The 19,608-nt window shown below is 37.6% G+C and overlaps 1 protein-coding gene and 1 long non-coding RNA gene across 2 annotated transcripts; both read left to right on the forward strand.

Moving 5' to 3' along the window:
* The first annotated feature begins 1,775 nt into the window (after nt 1-1,775).
* LOC110750644 (bZIP domain class transcription factor (DUF630 and DUF632)) lies at nt 1,776-7,341 on the forward strand. Its single transcript, XM_021951003.2, has 4 exons — nt 1,776-3,393; nt 3,651-3,835; nt 4,923-5,146; nt 6,296-7,341. Exons 1-4 carry the CDS (start codon nt 1,968-1,970, stop codon nt 7,083-7,085), a joined length of 2,625 nt encoding a protein of 874 aa, XP_021806695.2. The 5' UTR covers nt 1,776-1,967; the 3' UTR covers nt 7,086-7,341.
* An 11,617-nt stretch (nt 7,342-18,958) lies between these two features.
* LOC148296851 (uncharacterized) lies at nt 18,959-19,608 on the forward strand. The gene is made up of 3 exons (XR_015833570.1): nt 18,959-19,029; nt 19,152-19,364; nt 19,482-19,608. It is a non-coding gene; the product is annotated as an uncharacterized LOC148296851 (long non-coding RNA).

A 19,608-nucleotide genomic window follows, 5' to 3' on the forward strand; every position in this document is an offset into this window, starting at 1 on the left:
AAACCTTAGATTGGACTTATCACCATTGATTTTGAAGTTGGGGTTGGAGAGAAGCTCTCATATGCAATGGAATATCACTTTTTGCTATCCCCGATTAATAATGCAATGACACATAAGATAACTTTTTCACGTGTTATTGTGTTATTGTTCTGAGATAGCAAAACAGTGTTATCCCTTTTACAAGTAAGTTTTTTAAATTAGGATGGAGTACAAGTCAAACTTGTAAATCCAGCCGAAAAATTTAGACATCTTTTTAAGAATTTATGGACAAGACCTATTTCAAATATTTGCAATGGAATAATGTAGATGAATTCATATTTAGCAAGACAAACTTGATATTCGTTTATATAAAGGGTGTTGTATAATTTTTTAAAAGTTTTTATATTTAACGAATATAAGTAAGTTAGGTTTGTTGATCAGGGGCAGTGTATTCATCCATTTCACATGACCCTTTACAGTAAATTAGAGTAACAATATAAACTATTGCTAGTATTTAAAAACAAATTTCAAACTCTCATAAGAGAAAATGGAAAATAGCTTTAAGTCAAGCATATATTAAAGGTTGAAGGAACTTTGTCATTTAGTGAAGGAAAAATGCAAGAACACAGAAATCAATTAGCAACGAAATTCCAACACCAAGCCAACCAGGCACAGCCTACTAGTGACTCAGTTGGACCTTAAAATCAACTAAATGGGCCCACACAATTTTGGCGAAGATCCACCCTGTCTTCACCTTCACCTTCCAAACCCCAAGCCCCGAGGACTCCACAAAAGCACCAAAAGCCAACCTTCTGCAAACACTAATTAAATTAATCAACATTAACTAAACAAACATTACCATAATTAATTACTAGTTACTCTGCACGCACTTTTGCGTATGTGAGAGGCTTTTTTTAAAAAATAAATAAATTTATTTTAGAATTTAAAAAGATAATGGGTAGTTATATTACATAAAAATAGGATTCATTATTTGATTTTTTTTAATATTAAAAAGTGTGAATTTACCATATTATCCTCATTTAATTAATAATTTCAATTCTTAATGTTTGCATTAACCAATGACATTTTTTGGTATTTTGAATGTTTTACCATTCTCTGCCTTTTACTTTATATATATAGATAATTAAAAATCAACTACCCTATCTTTACATTGTAATTAAACTTTTAATTTTGATCATATAAGCAAATAAAAAATCCATCTAATAAATAATCAAGGTCGTCCCATTTCGGATAATTCTGATTTGGCCTTTTGTTTTTAGTAAATTTTTACAAATGCAAAATATGGAAAAAAAAAAAAATGGTCACATGTTACTCTCAATTTTCCTTGATGTAAAGGGCAGAGAAAGATTATAGTAAAAGTATTAGGGATTTTAGTTCCTCCTACCGGAAGGAAAGTAGGCTACTCGATTAATTTGACTCAACTTACTCTTTTGTAATAGAAAAAAACCCACTTACTCCTACTATATTAAAGAAAATTTGTCACTAACAACAGGAAAGAATTCATGATTAAATTAATTATATTGATTGAAAGGATTATACAATTTGCAATTGGAATTGCATGACTAATCCGACAAAGAAACATTTTTGAATAGATTTATTTGCCAACCTTTTGTTATAAATATTTTATTACTAACCCCTACTTTCTGTTTTGTAAAAATAGAAAACTCACTTTACTCTTTTACTTAAAATAAAATAAATAAAAAACCCACTAAGTTGTCCCCAATAGGCAACAAACAACAGTCCAAAGCTTAACAACTATAACTTCTTCTGCTTTCACAGTCTCAGCATCGCTCTCTCTCACTCTCTCTCTCTCTCTCTCTCTAATTCACACCCGCAAACACACAGAGAGCTCAAACCAGTGGTTTCCACCACTTGGGTTTTGCTTCTCTTCTCATTCTTGATATCTCAAGTATTTAAATTTAAAATTTTTATTTTTATTATTATTATTATCAACATTGTCGTAAATTATGGGGTGCACGGCGTCGAAATTGGACAACGAGGACACGGTGAGGCGGTGCAAGGAGCGGCGCCGCCTCATGAAAGACGCCGTCTACGCTCGCCACCACTTGGCCGCCGCCCACGCCGACTACTGCCGCTCCCTCCGCCTCACCGGCGCCGCCCTCGTCTCCTTCTCCGCCTTCGAGCCCCTCGACATCTCCCACCAAACCCCCGCCGTCTTCCTCCACCACCATCCCTCTCCCCCTCCAACCAATCCCCTCCCTCCACGTGTCCCCCCGTCCCCCATGCCCTCCTCCCTCCACCCTCCACCTCCGCCACCCCCTCTCTCTCCCACCACCAACAGCTCCAACCTCCCACACATTCTCTCCGCTTCTTCCCGCTCCTCCTCCACCGCCACGCGCCAACAGCGCCGGCGCCGTCCGTCGGGGCCGAAGCTCCCTCACATACTGTCGGAATCGAGCCTTGCTTCTTCCCCGCGAAGCCCGAAATCGAATTTCAATAACCCCTTTGGGTTTCCATCGGCTTTTCAAGCGGACTCGACATACTCGAGCACGCCCTCTCAGGCCTCGTCCATGTGGAACTGGGAAAATTTCTACCCTCCTTCGCCTCCAGACTCTGAGTTCTTCGAGCGCAAAAAAGCACAATCCCAATCCCACCAATCTAATCACCAACAACAATCCCCTGACCCAGAAGATTTCGACGACGACAATACAGAGACAGAGGCCGAAGAAGCCGAGCCCGAGACCGAAACCGAGAGATCGGAGTACGATTTCTTCCTCAACCATCCAAACCCGAAAGCCGAGAACACCCATCACCAGAAAAGGCACGAGTATGCTCAATCTGAGCAGTATGCTCGGTCCGAGAAGTATGCTCCTTCCGGGAAGTATGCTCAATCTGAGCAGTATGCTCGGTCTGAGAAGTATGCTCCGTCCGAGAAGTATGCTCAATCGGAGAAGTATGCTCAGTCGGAGAAGTATGCTCAGTCTGAGAAGTATGCTCAATCTGAGAGAGAGGAGGTGCAGTGCAGTGAGTGGGGCGACCATGACCACGACCATTACAGCACGACGAGCTCGTCGTCGGACGATGAAGGGGATGACGAGAGGGAGTCGAGATCCGAGATGGGTACCCGGTCGAATTTCGAGTCGGCATCGGTTCGGGCGGAATCGGTGGCCGGTACAGGTACTTTTCCGGCGGCTCAGGCAATGCCCAGGTTTGCGCCGAGTACGAGCAAGTCGGAGAGGTCGGAGGGCGGGAGTACTTATAGGAGCAGTGAGATCTCGAATATGAAGATGGTGGTGAGGCACAAAGATTTGAAGGAGATTGTAGAGGCCATTAAGGAGAATTTCGACAAGGCTGCCATGGCTGGAGACCAGGTTTCGGAGATGCTCGAGACCAGCAGGGCCCAGCTTGATCGGAGCTTCAGGCAGCTCAAGAGTATGTGCTGTTTATTATTTTTGGATTGTGGGTGTTTTGTTGCTGAGAAAATTTGTGTGAAGAAAAAGAAATCAAATCTTTTGGGATGGGATCATAATTCAAACGATTTACACCGAGCTGGAAACTGGGTTCTGTTCCTTAAATTCTATTTTTATCGAATTACATTGAAATTTTTGAATCTTTGGGGTTGATTAAATTTGGGTTTTGAATTTCGTTCAAATAGTAATTAACTCTGATTCTGTTCTTGTATTTTACAGAGACAGTGTATCACTCCAATAGTGTGCTGAGCACCTTGAGCTCCAGTTGGACTTCAAAACCACCGCTGGCGGTGAAGTACCGGCTCGATGCTGGTTCGCTGGTCGACACCGGCGGTTCGAAGAGCCTCTGCTCCACTTTCGAACGCCTTTTGGCTTGGGAGAAGAAGCTCTATGAGGAAGTCAAGGTACAATTTTTTTTCAAAAAAACTTCGAACAATTTGTAATTTTTATTATTTTATTTGGTTTTTTTCATGAAAAATAATTATTTTTGTAGTTAAGTAAATCTGGTTTTTTGGTTTTTTGGGGAAAGAAGTTAAATAAATCTAGTTAGGCTTTTAAGTTTAGGACAAAAAAGGGTACCCATCAGTGACAGTGTTGTGTTGATGCTCTGATGATCAACCGCAGTTTTTGACTTGAACGTCAAAAGCGCGAAATGACGAAACTGCCCATGGTCGGTGCTGTGCATAAATAAACTGGCCTTTTTCCTGGTGCATCTTTTTGGATATAGTTGTGATTTGGATGGTTGTCTTTGCCCCCAATGGTGGCATCGGTCGCTGTAATGAAGGCCTTTTTCAATGCTGGTCAAAATGACTCATATACCCTTGACAGCCTGTGAAATTGGACCGACCTTATCTTTGTTGTAGGCTCCTGGACTTTCTATGGTAAAGTGGATGCATTTTGTAGAACCTAGAAGCAAAATCTACTCCATTATTATTGGTTGGAAAATTTTGACATCTTAACAGATAAAGCTTCATATTCTTAGGAATGTTTGTATAAATATTTTTATTGCCTTTGCAATCTCATAAATTTTACCATTTCTTTTTTGGTTTTTGCCTCTTTCCACTTGCAACATAAATGCCAAAGATAAAACACCTTTTTGCTAAAAAAAAAGGGTTTTCATGGGAGAAAATATGCATCCTCTGTCATTCTCTTGTTCAAAATTTATTGAACTTCTGTTTATATGGATGTACTTTTTCTTTTTGGTACATTTAAATTTGGTGCACTTTTAACTATTTATGCCTACTGTGGAAAGATAGTAATTTATCTGTGGAAACATTTGAATACAGCAATAGAAGGGAATAATGTGTCCTAGTTGTGCTACTGTGGAAACATAGTAATTTCTAGAGTGGCATCAATGATTGGCTTGAGGGTCATTTGCCCAATTTTGGGTGGATTGAGAAAATAAGTTTTTGCTGTTGTATTTATATGGAGACCATATGGTTTCAAATTTGGCAAGTGCTGATGCAGGCAACAAATTGTTATGAATTTTAGGCTAGGGAAGGTGTCAAGATTGAGCATGAGAAGAAGTTGTCCGCACTGCAACATCAGGAGTACAAGGGGGAGGACGAAACCAAGGTAGACAAGACCAAGGCTTCGATAAAGAGGCTGCAATCACTAATTATTGTCACATCTCAGGCCGTCTCAACGACCTCCACCGCCATCATTGATCTTAGAGACTCCGATCTTGTGCCTCAGCTTGTTGAACTGTGCCATGGGTAATTCTCATCTCTTTTGATTAATTACTGTTGAAAAGATGATAGTAAGATTATTTATTCTTCTGCACACTATCAGCTTTGGCATAAAAATAGAGATTGAACATGACATATCAACAATACTTCTTAGTTGGTGTAGACATATATCTGAGAATTATTGGTGGGTGTACTTAATTTAGGATATTAGATATTCTCCCACGTGAAAAATGTGAGTGTAGATCACTGGCCTCGACTTGGTAGTTGAAAGCATTATGAGTCATTGCCCTGCCGTGCCACTTGCGTCTTCCCCTCTGGAACTGCATGTGCCTTGTTGTCCTGGACTGTCACCTCTTAAAACTAGACGTGGCCCCAAAACTTCTTCTCCGGTGGTTATGTTTGTTCTTATCTGCAGACCCTTTTGATAACAGTTATTGTAGGTGGAGTTGGGTAGATTGGACTTAACTATGATATGGTCATATGACCCACCACTGTATGTTTCCGGATCCATTTGTAGCTGTGATTATTAACTAAGTCAAGAACATTATTATTTTTTTGAATCTTTAATTGCAAGTTAATTGGGGTCATTATGATAAATCGACAATGTAAGCATCATCATGTTTGTCGGATCAATCTTGAGTGGCATAGTTCTGGTCAGAAAATAATGATCTATTTGTGTTAGTATCTTGCTAAGGTAAATTACCAAAAGGTCCAGCACATGTTTGCTTTTCTGGCTGAGTGGACATGCTTGTCTCTGTGCAATTTCAGGTTTTGTTTTAAAGCTTACAGGCTAAAATGAGTGAATGAGATGGAGGGTAGGTAAACTTTTATGTGTTAGGTGTTTTACAAAAGCTCAAACTTGTATGTAGATTTTTCTTTGCAGTAATGATATTGATTGGAAAGTGGGAGGGGCATGCAGTCCTGGTACAACAGTACAAATGTGGACAAGCTAGGGTGCACTTCAGTATTATCTTCCATCAGATAAACTTTTGATGGGAGTATTGGCACCATTTTTGGGTAAATTGTCGCCATCAGATATATGGAACTGTAGAATAAGTAGTTGAATTCTTCCAATGACCCTGTTTTGTCAAAATAATGGCTAGATCCTATAATCATGTGAGTAAGGGTTTCTTAACCGTGACCTAATTCAAAATGTCTTACTTATACTGAATGCAGGTTCATGTACATGTGGAGATCAATGCACCAGTACCATGAAGTCCAAAACGACATTGTACAACAGGTTAGGGGACTTGTGAACCGGTCAGCCAAGGGTGACTCGACCTCGGAACTGCACCGACAGGCAACTCGTGACCTTGAAGCTGCGGTCTCTGCCTGGCAAACCAGTTTCTGCCGCTTAATAAAGTTCAAACGGGACTTTATCCGGTCTGTTCATGGTTGGTTCAAGCTCACCCTTCAACCTGTAAACAATGACATGACATTCAATGTGCACAGTGAATCTTCTGATGTATATTCCTTCTGTGATGAGTGGAAGCTTGCACTTGAGCGTGTCCCTGACACAGTGGCTTCTGAGGCTATCAAGAGCTTTATAAATGTTGTCCATGTAATCTCTGTAAAACAGAGTGAGGAGCTCAAGATAAAAAAACGCACTGAAACTGCATCGAAGGAGCTTGAGAAGAAGGCTTCTTCTCTCCGGAACATTGAAAAGAAGTTCTACCACTCCTACTCCATGGTTGGTATAGGGCTTCCTGACTCGGGGCCTGAAAACAGGCAGGTTTTGGATGCTCGAGACCCGCTTGCTGAGAAGAAATCTGAACTTACAACCTGCCAGAGGCGGGTCGAAGATGAGATGATGAGGCACTCAAAGGCAGTGGAGGTGACAAGAGCCATGACACTAAACAATCTTCAAACAGGCTTACCGGGGGTTTTTCAGGCACTGACCAGTTTTTCTGGCTTATTTACAGAGGCACTTGAGACAGTTTGTACTCGTTCGTACGCTATCAAATAGATGGATACGTAATTTTGGTGTCTGTTTTTGTGGTAAGTTGGAATTTATTAGAGCTGGGATTTTTTGGCAGTGGGCTCAGATTGTTGGTAGTATTCTTTTGGGGGGCTACAACATGTAAATATATGGAATTTTGTGATTTTGCAATCCTTGTTTTTTTTTGGGAGGAAGGAAAATGCCTGTACAGGAAAATGCTTAGATTGTTGTAACCCGAGCTTCGCTGTTTTCAGCATACCAATAAATATACATGCTTAGCCTATTTTGTCCTCCTTTCGTATAGCTCGCCATTACCCTTTTTTGAGTAACATACAATTTAAGAAACAACCATGACATGGAGTAATTTTCCGGTGTGACGGTGTGGTGTTACAAATATACTCGTATTGTAATCCATGCATTTACTCATTATAACTATACTTTAATCTATGATATAACACTACGTGATGGTGTGAGCATTCAAAACGCTTCTCCATGACATGAATACATTTTCATAAGTTCCACCTAAACACGAATCAGGCATTAGTTATAAAATAAAAATAAAAAATTCAGATGAGATTCAGATGGCAATTTGGAGTCCGTTGCCAAATTAGGATCTGTTGACTAAGCCGGCAGCAAATCATGGTTTCATCAAGTAAAATTAATATTATATTATGTAATGATCTAGGGTCTGTTGCCTCATGCCTCTAATGTATTTGCTTGAAGTCAGAAATCGTACACAGCAAAGTTGATTAAATAATTTTCTTTAGCTATTTTGCTATTTAAAAAAAAGTAGCTTGTGAAAATAATTTAATATTTTATTAGATGAGAAAGAAAATAATGTCAATTGAACTCGATAATGAAAATAACATGAGAATAACCCAAGTTATACTAGTATTGAAAAAAAAAAAAAAAAAGGGTTAGCAGACAAGGGTTTCGAATCTATCTCCCCATAATTTATATTAGATTAAAGTAGAATATCACTTTTATAAAAATAAAAAAAATAAACATTAAAGTAAATTTTGGGTATACAAAATCATGTTTTTATTGATGTTGGGGTTATTTTGTGATATGGGCCTTCGCATGTTCAACCTAGTTCTTTGAGGATTTGCTGATGATGGAGATCGCCAAGGAGTAGGATTACATTGCATGTGCATGGTCTGCCTAGTTTTTCATTATTTCCTTTCATTTCTGTACTCAAGATAAGTTTTTTTTCTTCTTTTTTTTTTTGAAAAGATATTGATAAATAAGGGATTACAGATGATCTTCAACAAAAACATCAGAGATAGACTTAATGTTTAGAGAAAATTTAAACTCACAAGATAAGTACCCGGCCCTTTTTTCTCTCTCTTTCCCTATCCTAACCCCCCCTTCTTTTTTTTTTCATTTTAAATCGTTGGATCCATCTCCTTTTTCTTTTCTTTTTTCCAATCAATGGCAGATAAACATTATTCAAGCACTAATACAAAACCAGGTAGGAATTGGCAAGCATTTATAATTTCCCTAATTAACGTGGTTAAATGGGCAGAAGATTATGAACTTAAAACTTAAGCAACACGCTAAGTTTCCAAATACCAATCTCATTTTTTGATTGGACTGATTGGAACCGCCACCACTATCCCTTTCACTATAAATAAGTAGCCAATAACATCTATTATTCGTACACTCACTTAATTCTATTGCCTTTTGCCTTCCTTCTCTTCCAAGTAATTTTAACTCTCTCTTGCCCTACTAGCTTCTAATTAGAAACCCTCGTTCCCTATTTGCTTCTAGTTTGAAACCCTAGCTTCTAATTGGAAACCTGCCTTCTTCTTCACGCAGTCTAAAGATCATCATCACCATGAGCCCTGCTGCAAGTCTTGTCCAGCAGAAAATCAGGCTGTTCGTCAAAAAATTAGGCAAAGGTTTCCATTCCAAGAAAGCATACAAAAAGTTGGAGCATGCCTCTGAGAGCTCCAAGAATAAGCGTAAGGATGGAGATCAAGTTCAAGTTCCAGAAGGTTATGTGGCTGTGTACGTGGGGGAAGAGCGAAGAAAGTATAAAGTTTCTTTGAAGTGTCTCTCTTGTCCAGCTTTCCAAGAACTGATCATCGAGTCGCTGCCGGATGTGTTGGATGTCAAGATTGAAGGGCCTATTATGCTTTCATCATGCCCAACCGAGCGCTTTGATGTGTTGATTAGATTGCATGCATGGAATATTGCATACATGGAAGTTTAGTTCTTGTTTCATATGGATTGAAGTTTATTTTAACTTCCCGGAAGTCATACGTTTGGTTTGAGAATTGTAAATCTCATTATTTTTCAATGGATGGTTGTTCTTCTTTGTTGATACACAAGCTTTTGAAATTTCAGAAAAATTTAAAGTAGTGAACTTGGAATGTTCTTTATTCGATATGTAAAAAACATGAAGGAGAATTCTATGTGCAAGCCGACCAAAAAAAAAAAAAAAGAATTCTATGTGCAATTTTAATTTATATATCTATCTCGTAAAATAACCCGTTTGCATAGCCACGTAAAAAAATTAATACCTTTTTTTTCTCTCTCTTTTGAACTTTATACGAAGGCAATTAGGATCTAGACTAGTAACCCTAACAAATACATAGTAAAGGCCATCCATTACAAGGAATCGCATGTTCAACCTAGTTCTTTGAGGATTTGTTGATGATGGAGATTGCCAAGGAATTATGACTTACAAAATAATTGTAAGTTATTGTTTCTTGACCAAAAAAAAGCTATTATGTTTTTTTCAAAAGAAACGATGATATATTGATAAAATAAGGGATTACATCTGATCTTCAACCAAAAATCAGAGATGGACTTATTGTTTACAAAAAATGTGAACTCATAAGATAAGTCCGACCCCATATTTCTCTCTCTCTCTCTCTCTCTCTCTCCCTAACCTATTTTTCAGTTTAAATCGTTGGATACATCTCCTTGTTTTCAATTAATGGCTGATAATGAAAATAATTTAATATTTTATTAGATGAGAAAAAAAATAACGTCAATTGAACTCGATAATGAAAATAACATGAGAATAACCCAAATTCTAGTTGTTATACTAGTATCAGAAAGAAAAAAAAAAGTTGGCAGATATGGACTTAGCCAAGTTGACTAGAGCGGTCATACTCCCCACTCTGCACTCGAGTTCGAATCTCTCTCCCCATAATTTATATTAGATTAAAGTAGAATATCGTTTTTATAAAAATAAAAAAATTAACATAAAAGTAAATTTTGGGTATACAAAATCATGTTTTTATTGATGTTGGGGTTATTTTGTGACATGGGCCTTCACCTGTTCAACCTAGTTCTTTGAGGATTTGCGGATGATGGAGATCGCCAAGGAGTAGGATTACATTGCATATGTGCATGGTCTGCTTTAATCTTTGTCTATTTTTTCATTCTTTCCTTACATCTGATCTTCAAACTCATAAGATAAGTCCGACCCTTTTTTCTCTCTCTTTTTCCCTATCCTAACCCTTTTTTTTTCATTATCGTTGGATCCATCTCTCTCTCTCTTTTTTTTTTTCAATCAACGGCTGATAAACATTATTCAAGCACTAATACAAAACCAGGTAGCTATTGGCAAACATTTATAATTTCCCTAATTAACGTGGTTAAGTGGGGCAACATGCCAAGTTTCCAAATACTAATCTCATTTTTCGATTGGACTAATTGGAACCGCCACCACAATCACTTTCACTATAAATAAGTAGCCACTAACATCTATTATTTTTACACTCACTTAATTCTATTGCCTTTTGATTTCCTTCTCTTCCAAGTAATTTGAACTCTCTGTTTCCCTACTAGCTAGCTTCTAATTAGAAACCCTAGTTACCTACTACCTTCGGTTTAGAAACCCTCGTTCCCTACTAGCTTCTAGTTAGAAACCCTCTTCTCCTTCTTCACGCAGTCTAAGAGATCATCACCACCATGAGCCCTGCTGCAAGTCTTGTCCAGCAGAAAATCAGGATGTTCGTCAAGAAATTAGGCAAAGGTTTCCATTCCGAGAAAGCATACACAAAGTTGGAGCATACCTCTGAGAGCTCCAAGAATAAGCATAAGCATGGAGATATTCAAGTAGCTCCAAAAGGTTATGTGTTTGTGTATGTGGGGGAAGAGCGAAAGCGGTATACAGTTTCTTTGAAGTGTCTCTATTGTCCAGCTTTCGAAGAAGCCATGGTCGAGTCGCAGCCGGATGTGTTCGATGTCAAGATTGAAGGGCCTATTGAGCTTTTATCATGTACAACCGAGGACTTTCATAAGTTGATGTCGAAGATCAAGAAGGAGGATCATTAGATTGCATGCATGCAGCATGGACTGCTTTGTTGTTTGTTCACTCTTTAAGTTCCTTTCATTTCTTGTGACCATATGGATTGAAGTTTTTAACATTCGGGAAGTCCATGAGAATTGTAAATCTTATTATTTTTCAAATGGATGGTTGTTTTTTGTTTTTTCTTTCATTATTTAATTACTTGCATGTTTGTGCCTGCCGTTTCTTATTATGACAAAGATGCTTCAAAGAAATTTTTGTTGATACAAACGAAATTTTATTTTAATCTAATTTAAATTCTGGGGAGGGGGGATTTGAACTCGATTGCAGAGTGGAGAGAGCACATCTCGGCTAAACCCATGTTTGCGCTCACTAGCAGACCTATACACATGAGCAAGGAGGTGCAACTACACCTCCCCTTGCCGGAAAAATCTTTTGGGGTGACCGGAATTTTCCCTTTTACTGGTGCCCACCATGTGTTCGATTAAATGTCTGAAAGAGACTTTATAATATTCAATTTGATTTCTGCTTCACATAAACTTGTTGTCTTCCAAAATTCTCTTAATGGTGTATCTCTATTTAATAAATATCCACAAGCTTTAATCCCCCTTATATGGCATCTATCCTTTCTTAGTTTCTCAACTTATAATTTAATTTTGTTTTAAGCAGATTTCACATTTATTTATTCAAAGTTTCTCTCTTCTCTGCCGACTAATGTAGATGGGTTCATGGACTCCTTGCACTTGGATTTCCCTCACATACTTTTAGCCTTTTAAATGTTGACCCTTCCCTGAAAAATTTCTGGGTCTGCCAGTTTGCGCTTCAAAGAAATTTTTGTGACACTTGTAAAAATATGTGCAATTAATTATTTTATATTTTGAGGTTATGAATCTCAACTCTAGTTTTGACTTCAGAATAAATTAAAAACCCCCAAATTATTATATTTTTCTTTTTTAAATTTCCCCCAAAATTAGAAGCTTATAAGCATCTATGTTAAACATGGATAAATTAATATACATTAAAGAATTTTTGGTGGTTATGATCCATGTTGCATGTAGCCCCTTTTCTAGGATATTATTGGCACCTTGAAACTTCTATATGTCTCTTTGTTAGCTTTATCTGTCTTGGGTCCAAATCAATATAAATATCTGATAGGACAATGGCAAATATATAACACCCCCCCCCCCCCCCCCCCCCCCCCCCCCCCCTTAGTTATGGAAATGGACGAAAAACATCTTCTTCTTTTTTAAAGACAATGTTTGCCATGTGATCAGATGAAAACCAAACATGAAAATTTTAGTGATTTGGTGGCTCATGTGAGTAATAAGGCTTCAAAGAAATGAATAATTATTATCTACATGGATTACGGAGCATACTAATTGTCTTACGTGATTATGTTATGCGTTGAAATTTGTCAACAGATAATTGAAATCCTCTTTTGTTTAAAGTAAATTAAAGTGGTTTCTATGATTGGAAATGCCAGATAGGAGGCAAACGAGTTGGGATTGCCGGAAACATTGGCTTAGAAGTTGCCAAAAGACTTGAGCCCTTTTTATTCTGATATCTGTGAACTTGCTGCTAACAGTGACGCCCTTGTCATTTGTTGTGCTTAGAGTTTTTGATTGATGATTTAAAATCTATGTGGGATGAGATTAGAGGAGTGTATGATGCCTTTACACTCAGAGGTGTATTACTGTGGACAATTAATGATTTTCCTGCCTATGAAAATTTATCTGGTTGTGTCGTTAAATGATATAAAGCTTGTCCAATATGCGGCGATGATACACCTAGTCACAGGTTGAAAAATGGCCACAAAATTTGTTACATTGGGCATAGAAAATGGTTACCAATCAATCATCCATATAGGAGGCAACGTGCAGCTTTTAATGGGAAACCTGAATATGGCATGCCTCCCGAGCCATTAACCGGAGAAGAAGTGCTACATATGGTTGAAGATATTAATTACATATGGGGCTCGAAAAATGGGGGAAGTGTTGGTGAGAATGATGGTGACAGAGTTTGTTGAAAGAAGAAATCAAAATTCTTTGATCTCGAGTATTGAAAATACCTCCCTGTGAGGCATGCCCTAGATGTTATGCACATTAAGAAGAATGTTTGCGATAGTATCATTGGTACATTGCTAGAGATCCCTGGAAAAAATAAAGATGGGATTGCTGCTCAGTCAGACTTATTGAACATGGGGGTCAAAACTGATTTGCAACCCGAGTATGGAGAAAGACTTACTCGCTTGCCTCCAGGGCCTTGGAATTTGTCAAGAGCAGAGAAGAGAGCAGTTTGCAATTCTTTCTATGGTATGAAGGTCCCTAAAGGTTATTCTTCAAATATAAAAAATCTTGTATCTTTAAGAGATTCAAGACTTCTTGGCCTTAAATCTCATGATTGTCATACATTGATGCAACAATTGCTCCCTGTGGCAATTCGTTTTGTTTTGGAGAAGCCTGCAAGGTATGCAATAACTCGGTTGTGCTTCTTCTTCAATGCTATATGTGCAAAGACGGTAGATGTTTCCAAGCTAGATAAGTTGGAAGAAGATGTAGTAGTTACTTTGTGTTTGCTTGAGAAGTACTTTCCCCCTTCATTCTTTGATATCATGGTTCATCTATAGTAGTACATCTTGTCAGAGAAGTTCGTCTATGTGGGCCAGTATATTTTAGATGGATGTATCCATTTGAAAGATATATGAAAGTGCTAAAGGGGTATGTTCAGAATCGTACTCGTCCCAAAGGTTGCATTGCTGAGCGGTATATAGCTGAAGAAGCTGTAGAGTTTTGTACCAAGCATTTATCTTATGTTAGTACAATTGGAGTGCCTTCAAGCCAGAAGATGGGAGTTTCAAAGCCATTATCAGGTTGCATAGTTAGCTTAGTTGATATGGACTTGTTGAACCAGGCACATCTATATGTCTTGGAGAATACGGAGGAAGTCCTACCTTATATCAAGTACGTATGAGTTTAATTTTTCATATGTAGTCATTTTAAATATTATTACTCCTTATGTTTATCTTATATACAAGGGACCGTAATGCGTGATTTTTTCGTGTCAATTGTAGGGAACATATGATCCACATCAAGACCGCTTATCCAAAATTTAGAAAGAGAACAAAGTAGCTACAAGATAAGCACAATAGCACTTTCATTCAATGGCTACGCTTTAAGGTATATATGTTATTGAATGACTTATTGAACTTTTAATTTTCTTTCTTTCTATATGTTAGATTGAATTAAGATATATGACTAATTTGCAGGTTCAAAGTGAACTTAATGGGGAAGACAATAATAGCGTATTAGAAAATTTGAGGTGGCTAGCAGCTGGTCCAAACATGGCAGTGCCATCATATAGGAGCTATCTTATTAATGGTATTAAATTTAACACCAAGGCACAAGATGATGCGCGAACTTTCCAAAATAGTGGAGTTTATTTACTTGCACATACTATGCAAGTTGCTAGTGCCAAGGATAAAAACCCTATTGTCTCCAATATGGGTTGTTATGGGGTTATTCAAGAAATTTGGGACCTTGACTACCAAAAGTTTAGAATCCCAGTCTTGAGGTGTAATTGGATAGATAACACTTCGGGCCTTGTAGTCGATGAACTTGGATTTACCCTTGTAGATTTGAGTAAAATTGGACACAGGAATGACCAATTTGTTATGGCTTCTCAAGTCAAACAAGTATTTTATGTTGACGACCTAATGCATCGTGGTTGGTCGGTAGTGTTATCAATGCCTAATAGAGAATATAATGATGTTATTGGTGATGATGTGCTAGGTGATATTAGAATTGAGTGTGAGCCATTTACTAGACGGATACCAAATGTTGACACATTTGATGACCTAGTGGGTGAGTTTGGGAGTGAGAATATTAGAGATGGGTGTGAAGATATATGGATTGATTGATTGTTGTAATGTATGACATTAGTTATTCAGTTAATTGTATCACATTAATTAATAGCTCTGTATATCATTTTAATTCCGATCACATTTTCATTTTGCAGGCTTTGGGCACGACAAATCAAAAATTAAAAATAATGGGTTAAAGCTGAAAATAAGACAGTCAAGTTAAAAAAATTGCAAAAAGAGACGTCTAAAATATAACTAACGTCGGCTTTTCACAAACGACGTGGAACACCAGCGCAAAAATGAAATAAAAACCGCCATTTGAAAAAGAAAACACGACGGTAAAGAAAATAATTCATGACGTACAATAAAGAATAACACGACGGAAGAGAGCTCAAACCGACGAATTTAAGAATACCATCGATTGATGATTACCATCGTAAAAACAATGTTGCACGTCAGTTATAATAAAACAATTGACGTCTCAGAGAATACACACGTCAAAAAAGGTTATAAAAGGGACTTAATAAAGACTAGCGACATCATGGAATAAACAAATCACCGACGTAGTAAGTTATATAACAACGTCGAATAATTGGATTCCTGGGACATAGTAAAATACTAACCACGACCTTCATTTTACAATAACCGACGTCAAATCCATAATTCAAGGCGTTTCCTTACTTCTTAACGACGGTTAGGCTAAAAGCAATGACGTCTAAGAGATTACACACGTCTAAGTGGCTCACAAAAGAGACTTTTAAAATGCCAACCACGTCTAGGCCTATAAAAACCGACGTTGTAAATAATTAACCACGTCCCAAGATGTGACTCCTAAGCCATAGTACATGTATTAAACATGACAGATATCTTAATTAACCGACGTGCAATATTAAATCCACGTCGTTTATTTCTCTGTCCAAGCCGTCAAAATCATTTTCAACGTCCGTGGTGACCTAAAGGGTCGTGGTTATTGGTTTGTTACGTCAGTCCAAGTAAATATGTGCCATGTTAAAGTTTTCAAACTTCACTTTTTTTGACAAAAGTGACGTCTAATTTACCATGTTATATGTTTTAGATGTCAGTTTTTTTATTTGGTGAACGTAGTATATGTTAACCACGACGGTTTCTACATTTTACACGTCGGTTTTATTTCAATTACAGACGTTGATAATCATTTTTACGTCCGCTTTGTAGTTGTTCTTGACATTTAACATTATTTAAACATCTGTGTTTTACTAAAACCGTCGTCTAATATAGTCTAAGTTGTCTTTTGAAGCTATTTATTTATGAATTAGACGTCGGTTTTTTTTGTTTTGTGACGTTTAATATATTAACGACGTCGGTTATTTTCCGTAGTATATGTTAATCATGACGGTTTCTACGTTTTACACGTCGGTTGTCTTTCAATTAGAGACGTTGATAATCATTTTTACGTCCGCTTTGTAGTTGTTCTTGACATTTAACATTATTTAAACATCTATGTTTTAATAAAACCGTCGTTTAATATAGTCGAAGTTGTCTTTTTAAGCTATTTATTTATGAATTAGACGACGGTTTTTTTGTTTTGTGACGTTTAATATATTAACGACGTCAGTTATTTTTCGTCGTTATTTTATGTATTAAAAGATGGCAGTCGATTTCACGTCGCTTTTAAAACATGCTAGACGACGGTGGATTCCCATCATCTATTTCAATTTCTGTAGTAGTGTCTATTTCCTCATGTGAGTCACATGAGGAGAGAGATAGGAAGAGATAAGGGGGACGTGAGGTGCAAAATTATTTGTAGGATTTTCTTAGACACTTTTGTTATGAAATACAATCAGTTTGACAATCACACTTATTTTGCAACACTGGAAATGAATATTTTGTGTCATTTCAATTTTTGCTTACTTGAAAATTAAAATTAAGTCATATATAAAGATGAGTTGAAAAAATGTATTATGTCTATATTCGACACGGTTCATTAGTTTTCTAAATCTACATTTTGATATTATTTTCTATATTGAGTGAAAATATTGGAGGAAATTAAATTGATGAATTTTGAGGAAGTTTTGCTTTCGTCCATAGTTGGATTTATTTTGTGGCCATATTATTTGGATAAATTTAATGTATCTAGTATCTCTTTAAAGTTTCTCTTCTTACGGAGGGGAGTGCTGTGACTTTTCTTATGGTCATTTTAAGGGGCCTGACAATTCTTATATGCCATATCCTAAGGACAAGACAATTCCTACACTAAGGAGGATGCTATAAGGGGGAGGACTAGAAGGAAGCTTCAGAGAGGAAAATGAAGAAATTAACCCTAGTGTATCATATCTTTATTTCCTGGCCTACAAAATAAGAACACACAGTTGATACACAACCTTTTGTAATTTCAGAAAAACTTAGTGAACTCGGAATGCTTTTATTGGATATGTAAAAAGCATGAAGCATTCTATGTGGAACTTTAATTTATGTCAGTTCCTCGTGAAATTGTTTCCATAACCACGCATGAAGAGATTAATCTTTTTTTTTCTTTTCCAAACTTTAAGCAAAGTAAGCTGATGGGCTGCAGATTAGGATCTAGACTAATTAACCCTACCAAATACAAAGGTTATCCATTACAGGGAATCTCAAATTCTGTATGAAGAAAAGAATTCAAATTTGGTACCTTCATCTTAATAAGATCTCACAGAAAGCGATATACTATATATCATATATTGTATGTTTTGCTTTTGATCTTTGCTGGACGTGATGTTTTGATTATAGTTACATGACTAATTGATTTGATAATAGTTACAGGACTAATTGATTCACAATTTTGCCTTTTTATTTTTTTATTTTTTAATGTATTTGAAGGTAACCCTAAGAAATGAACGATCTACATCATGAAACCAATTGTGAAATAGGGCCAAACTAGTGGTTTCTTTCGTATGAAATTTTGGTGATCTTACCTACGGGTATAAGTTTGAAAATTTTCCTCTAAGATATTTAGTGTGTAGGTTTCAGGGGAGGAACCACTCCTGGCCTCGGCCCCCCAAATTTTTTTACCTCCCTCCTCTAGTATATTATAGGGCTAACATCAAAAGACACCCTTTAGGTTTAGGGTCATTTTTAATATGGGCTCCTGAGTATCAATTTCATCAATTTACACCATAATGTTTTCAAACTTGTCCAATTTTATCATTCCGTTAAGTTCATTGTATGGTCAATCGTTAAATGCTGATGTGGTGCATGTGGGGGCCATTTTTTTATTTAATTGAAATAGAATATTATTTAAAAACTATAATTAAATTTAATAAATAATTATTAAATATTAGAAAACCTAAAAAATCCAACAACAAAAAACCATGCTCTCTCACTTTCCCTCTCTCCGGGAAAAACTCAATCGCTCAAACTCCATTGCCGCTGCCCAGCTCCTCCTCACGCCCAAATCCATCGTTCTCTCTCTTTCACCAAGCCCCCAGCGTGACGGCTGCGGCAATTCCGATGAGGCCGGTTCTGGAGCTGAGCTCGAGGATTTGCAGAGGCCTGCGACGCGAGTCCAAGGCTGTGAGAGTGGGGCCGAGTGGGCCGGTGCTAGGGTTCGGTGGTGGTCGTCGTGGAGAGTGAGGAGTGTGGTGGCGGCCAGCTAGCCCTCCTAATCTGTTTCCATGGCCACTTCAGACTCAGTGTAAGAGAGAAGGGTGGATTTGGGCAGTGGCCATGGCGAATCTAGGCATGGTGGAGGAGCTGGGCAATGTCGCGGGGAGGGGGGGGGGGGGGGGGGGGGGAGGAGCTGGGCAATGGGCTTGGTGAAGGAGAGAGAGAGAGAGAGGAGGTCAGATTCAGATGAATTTGATAACCCTGGTTGCCCATCTGCTTATCAGGTCTCTTACCTGCTTTTTTATTTATTTTTTATTTTATTTATAATTTTAATAATCTGTTGATCTTGATTGATATGGGATTCTAGAGGTTAATTATTGATTTTATTTTTTCTGGGTTTTTGTAGGAATTTGTGAAGACAGCAATTGCTTACAAGAACAAGGTTAATAGCTCAACTTCATTGCCGCAACCTTTGAAGCTTGATGGTGAAATGGAGATGAAGAGAAAGAAAAATGTCAGAAGTTTCTCAATTGCAAGAAACATATACAACGGAAGCCTAGGAAGTGGTTTGCAACCAATCAAGGAATCTGAACTTGAAGCTGGGGCAGAATTCCTTGAGGTTTCTGATAGATTACCAACTGTTTGATATTTTGTTCCAAAGTTTTGCTATTTTCCTTTGGGTCATTGTGATTTCATGCTAATATGTGTGTTTTGTCTTATCTGCAATCAAACACAGCGTTGTGCTTACAGCATGAGAATAGGCAAGCAAATAGGCGCAACGATGAGAAATGCAGGGTCCTACATAGAGAGATTGAACAGAGAAAGGTTGGCAAGGAATGTGATGGGGAAAATGTCAGCTGGGC

This window comes from Prunus avium, chromosome 2 (assembly GCF_965620075.1).
Source record: "Prunus avium chromosome 2, drPruAviu1.hap1.1, whole genome shotgun sequence".
Taxonomy (NCBI): Eukaryota; Viridiplantae; Streptophyta; class Magnoliopsida; order Rosales; family Rosaceae; genus Prunus; species Prunus avium.